Source organism: Alligator mississippiensis, chromosome 12 (assembly GCF_030867095.1).
Source record: "Alligator mississippiensis isolate rAllMis1 chromosome 12, rAllMis1, whole genome shotgun sequence".
Classification (NCBI taxonomy): Eukaryota; Metazoa; Chordata; order Crocodylia; family Alligatoridae; genus Alligator; species Alligator mississippiensis.
In genome coordinates this window covers 21,472,817-21,492,996 of record NC_081835.1, presented here as the reverse complement: position 1 = coordinate 21,492,996, position 20,180 = coordinate 21,472,817, and the positions used below count along the sequence as shown (strand labels likewise).

Below are 20,180 nucleotides of genomic sequence, written 5' to 3'. Positions count from 1 at the left end.
CTGCCCAAGTCCGGGGGAATACCAGATAACCAGCAAGGGCGGGCCCTGTGTGGCCAATCGCTGAGGGGGTTCCCCAGTGGCCGATCATTGAGCCAGCAGCAAAACCAGAAGTGCACTTCCACTGGCACTTCCGGTTTCACAGCTGGTGCTTCCATGGGGTGCACCCACTATGCACCACCAATGCTCCTCCTTCCCCATAGTTCCTCCCTGACCTCCAGATATTCCAGGAGTGGCAGATCTCTGGCTGGGTGTTGTTACTTCAGCAGCATCCCTGCAGCAACTGTTGGCCCTGCTCCTCAGGGCCTGCTCTTATAGATTCATAGATGTAGGGTCGGAAGGGACCGCAATAGATCATCGAGTCCGACCCCTTGCATAAGCAGGAAAGAGTGCTGGGTCTAGATGACCCCAGCTAGATACTCATCTAACCTCCTCTTGAAGACCCCCAGGGTAGGGGAGAGCACCACCTCCCTTGGGAGCCCGTTCCAGACCTTGGTCACTCGAACTGTGAGGAAGTTCTTCCTAATGTCCAGTCTAAATCTGCTCTCTGCTAGCTTGTGGCCATTGTTTCTTGTAACCCCTGGGGGCGCCTTGGTGAATAAATACTCACCAATTCCCTTCTGTGCCCCCATGATGAACTTAAAGGCAGCCACAAGGTCGCCTCTCAACCTTCTCTTGCGGAGGCTGAAAAGGTCCAGTTTCTCTAGTCTCTTGTCGTAGGGCTTGGTCTGTAGGCCCTTGACCATACAAGTTGCCCTTCTCTGGACCCTCTCCAGGTTATCCGCATCCTTCTTGAAGTATGGCGCCCAGAATTGCACGCAATACTCCAACTGCGGTCTGACCAGCGCCCTATAGAGGGGAAGTATCACCTCCCTGGACCTATTCGTCATGCATCTGCTGATGCACGATAAAGTGCCATTGGCTTTTCTGATGGCTTCATCACACTGCCGACTCATGTTCATCTTGGAGTCCACTAGGACTCCAAGATCCCTCTCCACCTCTGTGCCACCCAGCAGGTCATTCCCTAGGCTGTAGGTGTGCTGGACATTTTTCCTCCCTAGGTGCAGCACTTTGCATTTCTCCTTGTTGAACTGCATCCTGTTGTTTTCTGCCCACTTGTCCAACCTATCCAGGTCTGCCTGCGGCTGTTCCCTGCCCTCCGGCGTGTCCACTTCTCCCCACAGCTTTGTGTCATCTGCAAACTTGGACAGAGTACATTTGAATCCCTTGTCCAAGTCACTGATGAAGACATTAAAGTGTATCGGTCCAAGGACCAAGCCCTGCGGGACCCCACTGCCCACACCCTTCCAGGTCGAGACCGACCCATCCACCGCAACTCTTTGGGTGCGACCCTCTAGCCAATTCGTCACCCACCGGACTATGTAGTCATCCACATCACAGCCTCTTAACTTATACTGAGGCTGCTCCAATCAGACAACCTCCTGGCTATCATGTGACCACCTGATTGGATCTGCTCCCACCTGAGGACTTCCTCACAGCCTGCTCAAGCCCTTAAAGTGGGAGGCACCCAAAGGTGCACTGCCGTAAAACAATGCAGGTTTACCTTCTTCAGTACCTTATTTAAATAATGTGACAGTGTCCTGTCATATTGAATGTAATAGTTTGAATGTTTGTAATAGTTGCCCATTAGCCAGTTTAGAAAAAGACAAGATTCATCTTCTTATCTAGGCCATTGTTTTGGCCTACGTGAGGAAGGTCTGGGCTTTGCTCAAAGTCTTAACTCTTGAATTTTATCTTTAGAGGCCTTTAACAAGGTTAACCTAAAAACGACCCTTAAGCAAACATCCCACATTCCGAGTAATCAAATCCTAGGAGTCTTCGAAAAGAGGTTGTAAAAGGTCACTGCAGTGGTGTGGAAAATCCCCCAAAGAAACTGAATCCAGCAGAAATCTGTTAAGTAAGATCCGAGCCCAAATTTGGCAGTAGTGACAGGTTTGGGTAGGAGGGGCCCAAGACAGCAACTCACTCAATAAAAACTGTAACCTACTGTCCCAATTTGGAGGTAACCTCACTTGCAGAACAACAAAGGAAGAATCGCAAGTGTAGGCCTGATCAGACTGATCACCTGAACCACCCTCTCCATGAACACGAATCTCTTAGTTCACGCTGAAGCTGCGGAGCACCCGAAAGGGACTAAAAGGAAGGGGACTTAGTCCTATCAGTATTGAGGCCAGCCCATTGAACCATACTGCTGAGGCGAGCCCATTGAACCATACTGCTGAGGCCAACCCATTAAATTGTACTACTGAGGAATGAAAGCATATCTAGGTGTTTGGCTTCTCGGAATCCTAGGACTGTAAGTATATTATGAAAATAATAGTACTGATTCAAATTTAACTTTGAGTTGTAATTGTAGTTGTTTTTGTAATACTAATTCTTATAGCATTGTTTGGGAAGGAAGTGCATTTGGAGCATTGTTTCTGATACATGTAGTTATTGTGTGCTTAATGTTTGTGGTATTTCTTAAAGGTAAGTAGTGTTATATGCGTAGCAAAGAATTTTAAAATAAAATTATGTTGTATGAATTAAGTGTGCAATCATTGTGAAATCGTGCAAGTAGCTAAAAATTTCCCCAGCCAGTGCATCAAATGAATCAGTAAATTGTGTGGGATTTTCTCTATTCATAACCCACTAGAGACATGTCCCTCTCACAGCAAAGTGGGCCCACCATTCCTTCAATTAGAACAGTACAGAAAATTTAGCTGAAATAAAGGTGATGGGGAAAAACGGTAAAAGAGAGAGAGAAAAAAGTTGAATTGAGACTCTTCAAAGCAAATTCTTGAGCTTTTTGGATTCAGTCTCCTAAGAACCCTCCTGCCACCTACATTGAGTGTATAAAAAAAATCAGATGATCACATCATTAGAAACAATATTATATACTTCAAGGGGCTGCAGAGGGGTCACAAAGACAAAGCCAATCTAAATCCTGGCATTTCTTATATTTGAATGATGACTTCTGCACACTTAACTTTATTTTAACAAAGTGCTTTGTTTGTAATTATTACATATATATATATATAACTTTATATATCTATTACATATATTTATGACAGAGGGTCATCCACATCATTGTTCATATAGGCCAAGCTGCAGCAATGTAGGGATGTGGCCAGATGTTCAGGGAAAAGCAGAAGTGGTGACTTTTGGTTGCTGCAACAACCACAAATGTGAACACACAGCTGCCAACAGCAGCCACTTTTTTTTCACATCTTCCTTCCCTCACACACATTGGTGCCAGGGTTGTTTGCCCCATCATCCCTCCCACCCCAAGTTATGTCACTGTCAAGCAGTACACTCAATGCAAGATGGTGGTATGTTAAGCTGCTGCCTGCAATGCTAAGGCATTAACAGAGAATGCCAAAGAAATTCCTCTGCCTGCAGCAATTTAGGGAGTAGATAGATTGTGGGGAGAGAGCGGGAGAGGGTGAGCTAATGGGAACTGGGTGCTGCAGAAATGGAGATTATGGAGAACTGCAGACTTCCCCTTGTCCCAGATTACATAGCCCTTTACCCCATAGTTGCTCATTAACCTCCCTCCTAAATCCCTTTGCACTCAACACCAGAAGTTCATATCAAAACAATCACTTATCCTATTACCAAGCCTTGGCAGGAATTGCTCCCCATCCACTGACACAGCAATCTCTTCCTTCCAGAGTCAATATGTGCAAAGGCTGAACTGATAAACGAAGGATTCGCTATAAGAAGTCCCAGCTCTGTCCCCCTCCCCACAATTTTTGAGTCCCTACACCCACATCTACCTACTTTTGTCAGCACCGCAATCGTGCCCACTTGCCTCCATGTCCCAAGTTGTATTCACTTGTACTCAGTCCCTCACCCAGGATCCTTCTTTCCCCCAGACTTCCCCCCACTCCAGGTCCCCGCTTCCCTCCAGCATTTGCCATGGGACTGCTGCTTCCTCCCTGTTCCTCCTCCTCTCCAGATCCTCACTTCCTTCTTTTCTGCCCTCCTCTCTCTTCTAGATCCCTCTGCCTCCTTCCACAGTCCTCTTAGTTCCTGGTTCAGCATCTAACCACTTGCCACTGCTCCTCCACCTGCAGGTTTTTATTTCCCCCGTTATCACTGACCCAGTCATTCCACCCTTGTTGTCCTTCTCCCATGTCGCCTCCCCCACTAATCTCACTCTCCACCCTAGACCCCATCCACTAAAGCTTACTTTTTGTCTTGTAAAGCCCTGGCTCCATAATTGGCCTCTCTAAGAACAAGTGAAGCTGCTACCCTTGATGTGTGTGTGCAGCATCTGTGAGCATAAAGTGCTGGGCAATTCCTGGGCCTTGTTTTCCTCTAAATCAGGTTTCCTCTAGTTCACGCCCAAAAAAATTGATAGGGATCTGCCACTGATGCCTAGAATATTCCCTAAAATTCTGGAACTGACCTGCTGTGGTGCCCAAAAGTGCTCACGTTATGGACAATGAAATGCCATCAACTTGAAAAGTAAAGTCTTGCTTTGCTTAGACACACATGCATGACTGCACACATGTAGCACTAAATTTAGTAACATTTTGTGACTGTTAGAGATATGGAAATTCCCATTAAGAAAAAGAAATATGAAGTTCTGTTGGCTCCTACCCACAAAGCTCTAATTGCTAATGACATGGAAAAAATTTCCCCTGAAAAACAGATTCATTTAACTATGAGTAGAAGATAGAAGCAACTAGGAGTTTCCTTTGGTTAATGTTTAACATCCGGTCCTTCCTTATTGCACTCTGTGGTTTATGTTGGTGTACGCTGATTGATGCTTTAACAGACCCATTTTATCAGTGTTAGGTATAGATGTTTTTAAACTACTGAGCTGACTGTCAAATGAAGATCAGAGAATGAGCACAATATTTTAATTTTATGCTTGTGCCATTTTCTTCTGTTTTCATGATTTGGGGCTATTGAAATGATCTGATATTATAACATGTGATCTAACGATAACCTAAAAGTTTTCAACAAATCATCAGCACTGAACAAATCAGCTTAAGTGCTTTTCAGTTTTGCCTGTTCAGCCCAAGGGTGACAGCACCAAAAACTCACTGCTGTCATCAGCATTAATTCAGCTTTTCCTTTTGCCCACTAAGATTTTACTCCTGTCTGAAAAGACATCAAAGTTCCTTTTTATTCACCATCTGTACCAAAACCTTACTGACCCTACGTCAGTTCACTGAGCTTTTCATAACATACTTTTTCCATCCATCAAAGTAAAACTAGTTCCAAAGAATTGCAAATGCTGACAAAAATTTGGCTCTGTTTTGTCCAGTACTCCGTTGTCTGAGAATTTCAGCCTCCAGACAAGTTAGGCAAATTACTGATGCATGTTTTTCCTTGTTTATTTAGCGATACCTACCCAAACCTTTTCAAGAAATTAATACTGGTAATTGTTACTGCAGCTGCATTTTATGAAAAGTTGCCACCACTAAATATCAAGTCTCTGCCAGTCTTATAAACCTCCCTAAAAATAAGGTACCAGAAAATGTTCATATACCTTTGGTTTCTAAAACAAAAGAAGCAATTCAAAGACCTCTTTTTTTTACTAACAGTATCCTTTAGTCTGCTATAAATAGCCCTGCTCCCTGCTCTCCACCCTCAGCCACTTTACTGCTTTTCCCACCCTATCTCCATTTCTTCCCCCCAAGATCCCTGCTTCCTCTCCACATTCCCCTATCTCTTCTTTCCCTCCTCCCCATGTTCCCTTTCCTGGCTCCTGCTTTACTCCTTTACTCCCACTTCCTCTAGAGTCTAGACCCACCCAACTGCCCCACTCTTCTTTAGGCAGATTTGAGTGCTTTCCTAGATTGTTTAGAGCTTTGGAACACTCCAGTCAAGTTAGGTTTTAAATTTTAAAACCAGTTAAAACGTTATAGAAACAGTTATACTACTTTAGTTTTGTTGAGAAAGGGTTTGGTAAAACAACACAAACCTGCCCTGAAACACTTGCAATCCCACTATTGCAATGCCTTAATTCAGATATGAGAACAAATTTATAAAAATAAAAGCTGGCTACAGACAAAATTAAAACTGACTCGACAATTTACAGTCTAAAAGTAAATGCATGTAAGAACTGACAAAAGTTAAAAAGAGGAAATTTATCAAATTATTTTTGTCTTAATTATTAAGTTACTATTACAAACATTGAATAAGGGAATCCGTATAAGAATACATACTTCAACCTATCAACTATACCATCCCATTTAAAACACTTACAGCAAAGTGTGCAAAACACATGCACATGTTTAACTGCTTTGTTGAACAGGAATAGAATGAAACACATGACTTAAGTGCTTTGTAGAATGGAGGCCTAAATGTATTAGATATGGTATGCAAGAGGCACATCTTCCAGATCTTGTTTTGCATATAAGAGCAGTCTGTTGTGAGTCATCACTGTGATCTTAATATGATCTTAAAATGAATGTCTAAAAAGAATTAAGTAACCTGATCAGATCAGTCACTGGCAGAACAGTAATAGAACTCAGGACCACCTGACTTCCCTTGTGCATAATCCATTATACAATATGTTTTTTGGACAATTCTAACAAACAGAGGCAGGTTTCATAAGAAAAAACACAACAATCATGTTGCCCCACTCTAATTACAACACAATCACCCGAACTCTGTTATAAATTCCAAAATATTACACATATACAAATTGTAAGTAGAGAGGCTTTTTAACATCCTGAAGATTTAAAACTTCCTCTATGCTGTCTCTGATCTTAATTGTAAAATGCAGTGAGGTGGGGTGAAAAGGAAGTGAGAGCTGGAAAGAACATACACATAACAAAATAAAATCCCAAACTTACCCCTCTGAAATTCCAGCCTTTAGAAGAAGGGAAAAGAGAAAACGTGTTCTGCTGTTCCTGTTTAGGCCTGCAAGAAGAGATAGGGAGAAGCATTTACTGTTTGCATTCTTTGCTGTCACATTCAACGTCAATACTGGGAGTAAAAGGAGCCAAAGAGAAACGTGTGCATATTTCAAGCGCTAAAGAGACACCTTAGATTTCTTTCTGCTTTGTTTCAACTGGCTGTATTCCTGACAGACTTCTCTTTTCACCTTAGGAAACACTGTTTTAATATGGATTGAGAGTCAAAGGAAAGAGGCAACTTTACAGAACTATTGAAACATGTTGGACTGATTTCTAGGGACAACCACCCATCATTCCCAGTAATATCCGCAACCCTGAAAAGCATGCCAGCTGCATTTTGTCTTTGTACCATATCCAAAACCATACCAAAAAGAGAATGCAAGTTACTCAACAGAAACTTGCAATCAGTTGAAACACCAGTTCAAAATGTATTTAGCCAGGTAATATTTACAGGTTCAATGTATTCTGAAACTTATCTCCCTCAATATATTACAATGATACATATATGATTATATTTGTAAAAATGAGCATCTTAAACACATTGTGCTTTTAGTTTTCAACTGTGAGCAAATACTGTTTAGAATTTGTAGCAGAGGAAACTAAGCCACAGGTTGAATAACTTGTCAAAATATAATAAATAAACAAATGGTTTAGGACTATAACCCACATGGTAACTCACATCATTAAAAATATTGGTAGCCATGCATAACACTTATTATTTAAAACATTACATTTATGTACAATTAGGATCTCCTCTCCACTCCCTTGACTAATAACCAAGCCTAGTAATGGGCAGGTTTTGATGCACTCATGAAACTGGAATAGCCCTCCCCAGTTAAACTTTTGTAACCATTTACAACCTACATAATGCGTTCTAGCAAAGGCAATGATAGCACCTCACTTTCACTTCCTCTACCAGTGAGAACGTACTAGTTTCATGGTACAGTGTAACCCAGTTTTAAGATACCTTTTTCAACTTCTCATATTGGATGCAGGCATCTGGGATTCCTAACACGGTTTTCTAATGCTATTTGAATACTTCTTTATTTGCTAATCAACTGGTTTGTTGCACTATCCTTTGATGTACAAGTGTTTCAGCAAAAAAGAAGAGTCATCAAATACTAAGTCAGACACACAGGATGTTTTCACATTTACTATTCAGTTCTTAATATTTTATAAAAGAAAGGTTTTAAGAAATAAATCTAAATCTATATCTATCTAAAATGGTATAAAAAGCCTTTATTTGCAAATAAGTTGAGATATTCCCATCTAAGAAAGCAGTTAAGTTACTTTTGGTTTGCCTCTTGGGGAGATTTTTTTTTTAATGTTTTTTGTTTTGTTCTGTTGCTGTAACTATCCACATATCTTCCTCCTCCACCATGATAGATATTATCCCTCCTTCAACTCCAATTAATTTTATTCCTCAAGGAAAGCATAATAAAATACATTCACCATCCAGCATGCCCTCACAATTAACATATCCAAGCTTTGTTAGACCAAAAAGAAATTACTTCTTTTTCCAGATTCCTAATAAGCCATCATGTACTTTAAATGAAATGAAATTTCTCCCTATATAGAAGGAGAAAAACAAGCAATAAGGAAACAAAGTAATCTCAAACCTAACAGAATAGAAGGTTTCCTGCTAAAGCTGCCATTCATCCTTCAAAAAGGAGACATTTGTTCTTGTAATAAAGGCAGTAGGTTGGGATTTGGAAGACATTCCTGGCTCTACCACAAAGCATCTATGTAATTTAACCTTACTCTGTACTCCTTTCCAAAGATTCGGAGAGCTCTGAACCGATTTGGACCTTTAAATTAGTCCCCTGATTCGATTTGGATTCAGAGATTCGGCCGCCGAATCTCCTCCAAATCGAATCACCACCCAAAGCTTCACACAGCCCCCTAAAATTTAATACAAGGGTCCAGCTGGATCTCAACTACCATATTACATTATACAAAGGGAGAGGAAGAACCATGCAAAGAACCACAGTGATTAAAGTTAACAATTTATCCTGACTGTTTCACGCAAGTCCTTCTGAAGTGGTGCATACAGATGATCCTGTAATAGGAATTTAGGCGGAGTTTTGAAAAGCACCACAGACTTTCAATGAGACTAGTGCTCCTAATTCAAATGGATGCTTTTCCAAATCCCACACTTAGCCTATGTTTTCACATGTTCTTCCCTACATTTTAATGCCATCTCCCAGGAGTTTTCTTTTGCCTCGTCTTGAAGCATACTCCATTAGTACTATTTTAATTTCAATGTCTGGAAAACAAAAGACATTTCATCTTCCACGAGCATGTTTTGATTTATATATTACAGACAACAATAACAAGGGAAATGAAAACTTAAGAATAAGTCACTTATTTCTGCCCTACAATCACCTCTGTAACAAGAGCTAGGAACTCTGCAACTGATGATATAAAATTGACATACCATCAGTTAATTTTGTTAATCATTTATCACTGTCAAGTTGTTGTTAACCTATAAGTTGAAAACATCCCCTACATAAGAGCAACAGCTAGAAAAATGCCTATAAAAAGACTTGATGCTAAATCTACATGTCAAATTTTGCCACTCTCATTCTCTTTGCTAATTTACTAATCAGGCAGATTATTTTTGGAGTCGGAATAAATCACCTGTACTAATTCACAATGAAAATCTGGGGTGCTGACAGACATGCAGATCCCCACTGTAACTCACAGTGCTTCAAAGAAAGCACTATGAGCTACAGTGATCCCCCATCCCCCTGACCCAACAGACATTCGTTGTTTCAGTTAGAGGGATGGAAAAAAAAAAAAAATCAAGCTACACTTTAGAGCCAATCCATAAGAGAGAGACGGTCTGTATGCAGACTCTCTCCCCTAGCCCTGCCCACCCTCCCAGCTCTGGTGCTGTCTGTAGGATGGGAGGGGAAAAGAGGGGGGAGACAGCTGCAGGCTGGAATTTGCCTAGCCTGCACTGGAGTGGGGGCGGGTAGATTGGAGAGCCTCCTGAGGCAGGGGGAAATCCAATCTACTCCCCGCCCCCTTCAGGGAAGGCTTGGAAAACCCCAGCCCGCAGCTCCCTCCTCCTAACTTCCCCCTCTCCCCTTCCTGCAGACAGTCCTGCTCCCACACAGGGACTGATAGAAGTTAATGAAGATGCTCTGCTTTGGAGCATCATCTGAACACTCCTTATATGAGGGTTAATTTTTTGAGTGAGCAGATCCTTTTTAAGTGCTCTGCAGCCATGAACTCCTGTCAGGGCATGGCTGTAGAGTACTTTTAAGGGGCTGATAGTTCAACAAAATGTCACCAGCACCCTGGTTCCTTTTTACCCCACTATTGTTCTGCTATCAGCAAACTCTAATGGAACAGCTGAGTAAAAGAAAACAGCTGCAAGAAAAAGAGCTCTTAATTAAAAGTGTAATGAACCATGTTAAGGCACTGTATGTCCATCTAATACTGAAGTAAGTACTAATATTTTATGGTTTGGTACATACTAATAGCACAAGACACCACTCAGTGATTTTTCTTCCAGTTTCTACAAACCTCTTGTAAATCAGGTTGAAGTAATTACACACCAATCCTATAGTTATCACCTTATAGTACTAAGTTTCCTTCACTATATCCCTCAAAGGCTGGTTTTACTTCTACAGAACTGATCTAAACATTACTTCATTGTTTTCTGTTCCATGTTTAGAACACTATAACAGGTTAACTGTCATTATGTGGCTTACTATTTATATAAAATCAACTTAAAACTATGCCCATTGTGTTTTTACTATGGGGTATTAGATTAAAAATAAAAAAGCATCTCAACTCAAGCTTACTTAATATTATTTTGCTTACAATATGTATATACTCCTCCCAGCTGCTGTTTGCAGTATAGCAGAAGTAGTAATTCAAAATAAATTAGCATCAGCCTAAGGTCTTGCCATGCAACAAACATTGGGAATTATTTGCTACACTCCCTTAAATGGCTTTTTTTTAAATTACGTAGTGGGATTCCATATTTATTGTGTATCACAAATTCCTCATTTAATTTGCTACATTTACAAGTTTCTCAGGCTTTTTCCTCCCACTTCAGCCTCAGATCTGCAAGCCAAAATGGGTTTTTTCATTTCTCACATGTCACCATGAGCAATAAAATTCCACAGATTAAATTCTGTTCTCACTTAAACAGTACATCCCCATTATTGTCAGTGAATAAGAGTTATAACTGGATGAATTTTGCCAGACCTTCCAAAATTTGCACTATCTGTTAATGGTGCAAAACGCATCTCTCTCAGCTGTAAGTGTTGTCTCTTTAGTGCAAACAGGAATTAGAAGTCTGGAAATGGTATTTTTGTTATGAAAATATGCAGATTTTACTGTGAATTTATCTCCTGGATAAGAAGGTACTTTTTTAGAATAGAAGTCATATGAACAAAAGCTTCAGTACAATTACTGTTCAGTGTTTTCTCCTGTACCACCTTCTGTGCTCCACGGTCCTACCTACATCATGCTGGTAGAAGAGAAATGAGAAAGCAATAAAAAGCTACAGTATCTTTATTAAATGCTTAGGGTTTTATAAAGACTTAGTTCCTACATCTATTTGAAGATGGAAGTAATCCTTGTTAACACCCATGCAAATAATAAAAGGAAAAGCTCTACCAATCTAGCAACCAGCTCCTTTGTAAAGTAAAAATTCTTTTCAAACAGCTAATCTCTGGCAAAAATAAAGGTTGTTTCTACAGCTGCAAATATTTTAGTAAGATAAAAAATAACAACTGTTCAGAACACTGATGTTAAAAACTATCCCTTGGAGTGTCAACTGCTGGCAACCCATCAAAGTATGCAATAATATACCTTTTGTATGTGCAAATATATATTTTTAATATATTCATTTATATTTGTCTTCATGAATTAAGCAACTTTTCAAACAGGATTTATCTGGTGAAGACTGAGATATAACAAAAGCAATTTTAGTCAAACAAATTCAAATAGAATTGAATCTGGCAAATCTTTTGCATTACAAGAAATAATAAATCAGTAATGTTGGTTGGTATTCATTAAAAAAAATAGCTTACAAGGCAAAATATATTCCAAGTGAAATTTTTTAAACTATATTTGTTTAAAAAGGGATTTATGACCTATATGATAAAATCAAGCACAAAATATTTTGGAGTTATATAGGCCATGTACAGCCATTCAGTTTCTTCTGGAAGAATTGCTGCTCTCCCAGGAGAAACCATGCACAAAGAGATGATCAAAATTTTTCTCTCAGGGCAAAAGTGGCAGTTCCAGGAGAACAATAATCCAGGAACAGCTACAGTTAAATCACTCCTGGGAGAGTTTCTCTTCAAGGAGTGAATGGTTGTACAGATTTCTATCTTACAGAAGCTACAGCACAGTTCTCCAGCATCCCAGAGTACTTTGCTTCTTTTGCCTCCCCCCAGAGGACATTGTGTTGCTTGGGCTGGGCTCTAATGCTCCATCTGAGCAGGAAGCAAAACACACCCTCTTCACTATTCCCATAGTACGCTACAGGGAAACACTGGCTAAGCCTGAGAAATCTGGGTCAACCGATCAGAGCTACCCTGTGCACTGACGCCACCTGTCTTCATGCAGACTGAGGGACCTGCAGAGCATACTGGGCAGCATCAGCTCTACTCAGTTCTTCAGGGGCTCAGCATTCAAATGTCTGTTCAGAGGTGTCCAGGTAAGTTCTACCAGAAAAACAAACCTAGGAGAATTCTCTCAGATCATAAGAAAGCGTGTACACTGCCACACTTTTACAGACTTGAGATTGGGCTTTTGAAGTTTGAGAGAGATTTTTTATTTTAAGTAGATACCTGAACTCTTTTGCATGCAAAGAGAGAGAGTCACATTCTATTCTGACAATAGACAAAACTAAATTTAATCAGTTTTCATAAGCCTAAAGGTAGAACTGAATCCAGAAAAAGTCAATCAAAATATAGACTAAATCAGCTTGGAAGAATTAAAAAAAAATGCCCAAAAAACAGGTTTCTCAAGTGCCCTCATATGGAAAAATTACTGCAAAGCCTATTTTCCAAGGCAAAAACATTTTCCAATGAAGGCACATGTCTGATTTGCTGAAATCTCAATCCTAAAGATTTAAGGTACTAGCTCAGGTCCTTATTTCACAAGAGTCCATTCAGTTTAGCAGTATTGGGCCTTTAAACTAAAAAGAAAAAAATATTCACCAAGAGAAAGTAGGCAAGGTTTTTTAACATTATATACATAATAGTTTCATATTGTAGAATCATAAAAGGTTCGACAAGAAGTTGAAATAACAAAATAGCCCCCTGAGAATCTGGCTGCATGCAAATACAAGGCTGAATCACTGAACCTGGTATATTCAATAGTGAGAAGTCCTACATCTACTATTTTTCCACATTTTTATCACAGTATTCTTATTTACACTATGAATCAATGAAGAGCATCGCAGAACAGCCTCCAACTCCAGATTACCAAAGAAACCACATAGTATTTTTTCCAGTTTTGCATTTAATCAACTTCTTGTAAAAATGAAGAACATTTTCTAATGTCTTCTGAAGACCAAAGCAAGGTATTAGAGGTTTTGCTGTAAAAATTGTCAGAGCATCCCACTAATATAGCATTTAGCTGTTATACAAATATGGCCCCTATTTAAACCTTTAACATATTTTCAATTCAAATTTTAACTACTGTACATTAGTTTAAAAAATAACAATTGATATTAAACACCAAAAAGTATCTCTGTGGAATACACAGACCTTATTCTCAATCAAAATAAGGACTATCCCTCCCCCCGAAATAGTAGATATAATTGCTTCTGGTGATGTTTTAAAATGGAGGTGGGTTCAACCAAGGAATGTTTTAAAGAAACAAAATTAACTTTTCCTTTAAAAAAGTTTACTTTGTATTTTCAAACTAATTGTTCACAGTAAAACATAAATGGTGGGGGAAGGAAGTCCTGAATTTAATTTTTTTTTATTTTTATTTATTTTATTTTTTTTAAGTAAAATGCCATAATTGTGATTGTTGTAATTGAAGAGGATTGAAAGGATTTTTATTTATTTGGCTATACATGAAGAACCTAGAATCAGTCTCATACAGTTTTAAAAATTCTGGGACGAGAGAGAGCAGCAACATTCTTATTAATTTGTTTTGTTGCTCTACCACTGCATGACTATGATGCTGCTTCATTTTTCATAAACTGAAAAAAAATTATAAAGCAGAAAATATTGCTTATTTGTATGTTAAGAACCCTGCATGGACAAAATTCACTATTCATGTTCAACAGGATCAAACTGCAGTGGTTACATGGCCCCTGTCATAAGAACACCAAAGAAAACAAATCTCAAAGAAAAACACCGCAACAATATTCAAGTTCAAGGAAATGCAAAGAGTTTATTCCACTTTGTTTTCAAAACAGATATAAATCCTTAGGGAAAACCTAGTGGTGAGAAAGATCCTACAGTCCAACAAAATAAATTTTATCATTGGTCGTATCCATAGAAATTTATTTTGTCCTTGAAGTGAGCGCTACAACTCTATCATAACACTCCCAAAATAAAGAAAACAAAAGGTCTTCAGAGATGTTTTGTTATTGGAAACCATATCATCTGGCCCTCAATTTAGAGGTAAATACTAATTTCCATTCTCACAAATAAAACTTTAGGTCTCTAAGGCTATTTTAACTTATTTATATCAGCAATGTTGACTCAAAAGAACTACATTTTACAAAAATATTTTGGTTTGAGGTAGCTAATCTAGTATCATTTCCATTTTCTATTGCTATTTGCCTGCTCCATCATTTTCCATCACCCAAGTAGAGAATTTCACAGGTATGGTAACATAAAATACCTCCTGTTAATCTTTTTAAAGGATATCACATGATATTTTTCATTGCTAGTTCTTTTGGACATGCAGAAGGTCACGCAGTGAAGGAAGAAGAGTTTTTTATAAATTTAAATCACCTGAAAGCTGATTGTTGCTTTCAAAGTATTTTCCCTGAAAAAGACTGCTCTTTCCTAAAGACATTTTATATGTGCTCATAGGAAACATGCTTAACCAGGGTGCCATGTGATCTTGAGGGTGCCAATGGGTACCATACAATATTAGCACTGTTAGGTGTGCAAACTTAGGAATCCATAGTGTCAAACACATTCTGACCTTTGTGGGCTTTCCAAGTTCTTTGCAACAGAAGAATTGGTCTATTATTTTTCCATAGTCAAAAAAATAAGGGAAGGCTAAAAGCAGGCATTTTTTGAGAGGTTGCTGAATTTAATGAGATGTGGCTCAAGTCTAAAAAGGTTAAGAATCACTGGACTAGAATATGACCTGCCTCGTAATTTACAAATACAGACAGACTTTATACAATCCTGGAAAAGTTATAGATCTATCAGCTTTGGAAACAAAAAGATTAATTTTCCAAATACATGTGACCTTGCCAATGGCCTTTGACTGTGATGTTTAGTAACTGTGAAGGCAGAAGGTACCTTGGGTGACAGTGATCACAAAATGATAGAAATTAAGTTCCTAAGGGGAAGAAGGAAGGAGGATCCAGGCAATTAAGGACCAGTATGACCTCAAAACCTGGAAAGATAATGCAGCAGGTCCTCAAGGAATCTATTATGAAGCACCTCAGTCTCCTCTAGGTGATCAGGAATAGCCAGCATGGATTCACCAAGACCAAATCATGACTGACCAACCTGAAGTCTTTCTTTAATAAGGTGGCAGGCTCTGTGAATTGAGGGAGAGCAGTGGATCTAATATACCTTGACTTTTTTGACATCTCTTATGACAATCTCATTAACAAGCTAAGGAAATACAGATTAGACAAAAGTAATAGAACATGGATACAAAACTGGTTGTATCATGTCATCAATGGCTCAATGTATAGTTGGGAGTAGGTATCAAGTGGGGTTCCCCAGAGGTGTCTCCTGGGTCCAGTATTGTTTAATACTTTCATTAATTATTTGAATGATGGGATTAAGTACATGCTTAGCAAAGTTGCAGATGGCACCAAATTGGATGAGTTATAGATACAATAGATGGTAGGGCTAGGATCCAGAATTACGTGGTTAAACTGGCAAAAAATGATCTGCAATCAATAAAATGAGATTCAGCAAGGACAAGTGCAAAGTCTTGCAGTGGGGACAGAATAATTGCATGCACAAATACAGACTGGACTGCACTTCAGTACTGGAGAAAAGGACTTGAGGGTTACAGTAGACCATAAGCTGAATATAAGCCAAAAGTGTGCTCGTTTAAAAAAAAGGCCAACAGCATAATAAGTTATATTAACAAAAGTATCACCTGAAAATCAAAGGAAATGATTCTTCCAAGTTAATAAGCACTGATGAAACCTCACCTGGAGTACTGTGTCCAATTGGCAGTGAGGGATGGGGCTGCATGATGGACACCCCTTGCAGCCAATCAGTGGTGACGGGCTGGGCCACATGATAGGCAGCCCCAAAAGCCAGTCAGCAGCAAAGGGTGGGATCACTGCATCCCCTTGGCCAATCAGAACCGTTGGGGGGCTGCCACGCTCCACCCATGAAATGGCTGCCCAGGACCACATTCTGACCATGAAATCGGACAGCCCCTGTAAATTAGGCAAGTCTCCAAATACAGGGCATTTTTTGTGTTTCAGGTATTGTCTTGTAAATGTGTGTGAGGGTTTAAAGTGATTTTAGGGATTCTTTAGGTACATATCTGCCTGAGAATGCAAGGGGCTTGATTTGCTGCCCCTGGAGGACCCTCCAGTCAGTCCTATGCTTAAACACCACCACTTTCTTTGATAAACACCAGTATGTGCTCAGTTTTGTTGCAAAGTCAGTTCTGAAGCCTTCCAATTTTATCACGTGCTCCTAAAAGAACTGTAAGTTTCTGATTTGTCAAAACTTAAAAGGAGATTAATCAAAGTTTAAAACAACATCTAATATTTAAATGGATTTAATTCATCAATGTCAAATTATGTAACACTTACCAAGACAGTTGACTTTAAAAGTTTTCATTACACCTGGCACTGCATGTTCCAAGAAGTCAAATGAAAATTACATATTGAGCTGAATTCATTTCTCACTTACACCTGTGCAGTCATGTCAGTGAAACTGTGTCAGGGGCCTTAACAGATAGCCCAGCCTGGGCTAATTGCCTAGTGGGCCACATCTGCCTGGGACTTTGACTGGCAGCCCTAACCCTGCTACTGACTCCAGCTGGCCACTGTCTGGGCCTCCTGCCTGGCTGCTAGGAGAGCAGCTTCTCATTTAGCTCCAGCTGTAGCAACAGAGTCCAGACCAGCTGACAATTTTGATTAAGGTCTATTTTGGTAAGCTTTTCTGCCATCCTCCCCACTCCCCCTGTTGCTTGTGGATTTTCCCTGGGAGCCAGTAACTTGTCAATTTGTCATCTAATTCTCAGACCCTGCCCCTGCCTGTGTTTTGGACTCTGTCCCTGGATTTCTCTCTGGTAAGTCAGTCTCAGCCTCCTGAACTTTGATTTGACCTGTTTTATGGACTCTGCCCCAGGGTTTCCCCCTTGGATCTAATAACTTGACTCCTAAACCCTGATTCAGCCCACGTTTTAGACTACATCTCTAGCTCCTGCCTTCCCCAGTGGCCTAACCACTAACCAGACTGCCTACAACCCCGTCCATTACAAGCTGCACAGATGTAAATTATATCAGAACTTGGCTTAAGGGGTTTAGAAAAACTTTTTTCCTCACCATATTTAATAATGGTGTGGCCTTTGTAACATCTCTTTTTAGTCTGGATGTATCACATGCCTTTAAAATTATTTGAAAGCACTGTAAGTGCCCAATTGTTTACAATTGTTAGGGTTTTGTCTTGTGGTCTACATGCAAGCAAAATCCCCATAGACTCCCAAGGGAATTTTGTTTGTGCAGGGCCTACCAAACTCTAAAATACTTTCAGGTTAAAAAAAAACAAACACATCCATAGCATAAACAGTAAAGTGCTTACCTCTTTGTTCCAAATAGAAGTGACATTAATATAAATAAAGCAACTGCCTACACAGAGGCTTCTTCACAGGTATAAGGGCCCGATTTTAATAATGAATTACGGTTAGAAAAGCACTGTACATATTTAAACCATGTCATGTGACTGAGGTGGGGAAAGAGAGACTAGCTTTTTATATATCCGTATAATAAAATATTGTTATTTGTAAGTTAAAATTTCTGAGTGATAAAATTATTACTACATATTTACTGCATGAATGCTTCTTTCCTGAAATCTGAAAAACATTCTAGGCTATAATGTTTTGATATCAACTCGTAATTCTCATAGGTAAAAAGCAAGCCTCTCAAAATGGTATTCACTCTGTAACCAAATATTGCTTTAATAAGAACATTTAGCTGTTTACCAAGGGAATTATGATGCTATTTAGTAAACATAAGTAATTTTAACTTTTTATATCATTATTTCTGAAGGGATAGTTTAATATTTTAATCAAGATGCAGCAAAATGTTTTTAGTCATTCATTATCATTCAGAGCTGGGTTCCTGTGGGAACATTTGTGCATCAGTGTTGCCATAGCAATTACTATAGAAACCTTTGAAAGTAGTGGAGTAAAACCTGATGAAACTACAGCTCCCATCGAAGCTCCATTCAGAATATCAATTCTAAACAAAAAAACATGCACTTACCTAGCCTTTAACAGCAATAGTTGTGTTTTACAGCATCCCCCATACATTTAATTACATTCACTTCATCTTGATGCCAAGTCTTAAAAGCATGCAAAAATACAAAGCCACTGAGAATTTTCTTATGACTACAGAGTAGCATACTCACTAAACATAACTAGTGATGGGCCTAACCCACATACACTTTGGGTCCATGACAAAACATTTCCTAAGGCGGGTTAAGAGTGTTTGGGTCTTGGTGTGTGATATAGATACTTTTTTTTAATTTAATAAATGATTCTACAAACTTAAGAACTGCCCTACTGGATCAGACCAGTGGACTGCCTAGAACATGGAAATCTGTCTAAAAGTGACTAATGAAAGTTATTCAAGGGAATGTATATCCATCACAATCAAATTATGGTTAGACCTGTCAATGCTGGAAGCTGTCTATGATCAATCAGTTAGTGGTTATCTATGCCAACGCCATCCAATTTCTGAGCACCCACAAGCCACTTGGATTACACACACCCTCTGGGCGTCCCCCTCCTCCCGCTACAGCATGCTGGTGCCCCACGCCATACCACATGCTTCCCTCCCTCCCCCCAGCTGCACTGCACTGTGCTGTGCAGGCCCCCAGCCCTGCTGCCCCATGCCACACAGAGCCCCAAGGTCCACAAGAGCCCTCCCACCCACAGGGTCCCTCAGTGACATGGGCCACCCCACCCTATCCCCAAGGGAAAGGACAGGCAAACAAAGTAGGAGAGGAAGGGGACAGAAACAGAAAATATGGCAGCAGCAGTAGCAGAGCAAAGGAAGAAGCAGCCCCTGGACTAGGTGTTTAGGAGCCACAGGCTAACCCATGGGTCAGCAACTTTTTTGGGCAGAGTGCCAAAAATATTCGCAACGTCACCCTGTAAGATGTTGGCATGCCAGGGACTGATGGTAGGGGAACGATGAGGGGCCTGATCCTTGTTGTGCCAGTGCAGCCCCTTCCCCACTGTGTGCCCAAAGGTGAGCATGTACCTGTCACCAGCAATGAGCCAGGCTGAGGCTCCATGGACCCTGGTGCAGCCACTTGCAGGCTCCTGGCTACCTGCAACAGCTGGCCCAGGCTCTGGAGCCTGGGATGCTCTCAGCAGGTGGTGGGGAGGCTACAAGCAGCTACACCAGAGTCTGTGAAGCCCTGGCCTGACTTGTGCATGTGCACCTTGAGGCAAATAGTGGTGAAGGGGTTGGGGCTGCACTGCTACAACAAGAATTGGGCCCCTCGTGGCTCCCCCACTGTCTGCCCATAGGCATGCATGCCAAGCAAAATGCCTTCACGTGCTATGCTCTGGTATGCATGCATTAACCCCTTGGGACCCAGGTGCATCCCATGAACTGCCAGTTAGACAGCCTTGTTCTATGCCCTCAAATATGTGGGTTTATGTACCTTACTTAGTTTATATTATTTAAGGAACTGATGTTAAGTTTCATTATAACCATGTCTGCCTAAGCTGTTTCTTAGCATTCAAGAAATTATTTAGGTCAAGACGACAAGCTGTGTGAGAAAGAGAAGGAGAGAGATGTGTTATGCTTCACTGCAGTAAAGGGAGCTGCCCAAGGTACAGAGTAGAACTTGCCCTCTGCCTTGGGCCAATTGAGTCAGCTTTAGAATGAGAACAGATATGTAGGAATCAAAC

The 20,180-nt window shown here is 40.2% G+C and overlaps 1 protein-coding gene across 1 annotated transcript in view; it reads right to left on the bottom strand.

Moving 5' to 3' along the window:
- The window catches only part of ARHGEF3 (Rho guanine nucleotide exchange factor 3), a 303,899-nt gene that overhangs the window by 223,711 nt on the left and 60,008 nt on the right, over positions 1 to 20,180 (bottom strand). The window contains exon 3 of the mRNA XM_019495453.2: positions 6,816 to 6,882. Coding sequence (XP_019350998.2) covers positions 6,816 to 6,882 — 67 coding nt within the window. The remainder of the gene's footprint in view (positions 1 to 6,815; positions 6,883 to 20,180) is intronic.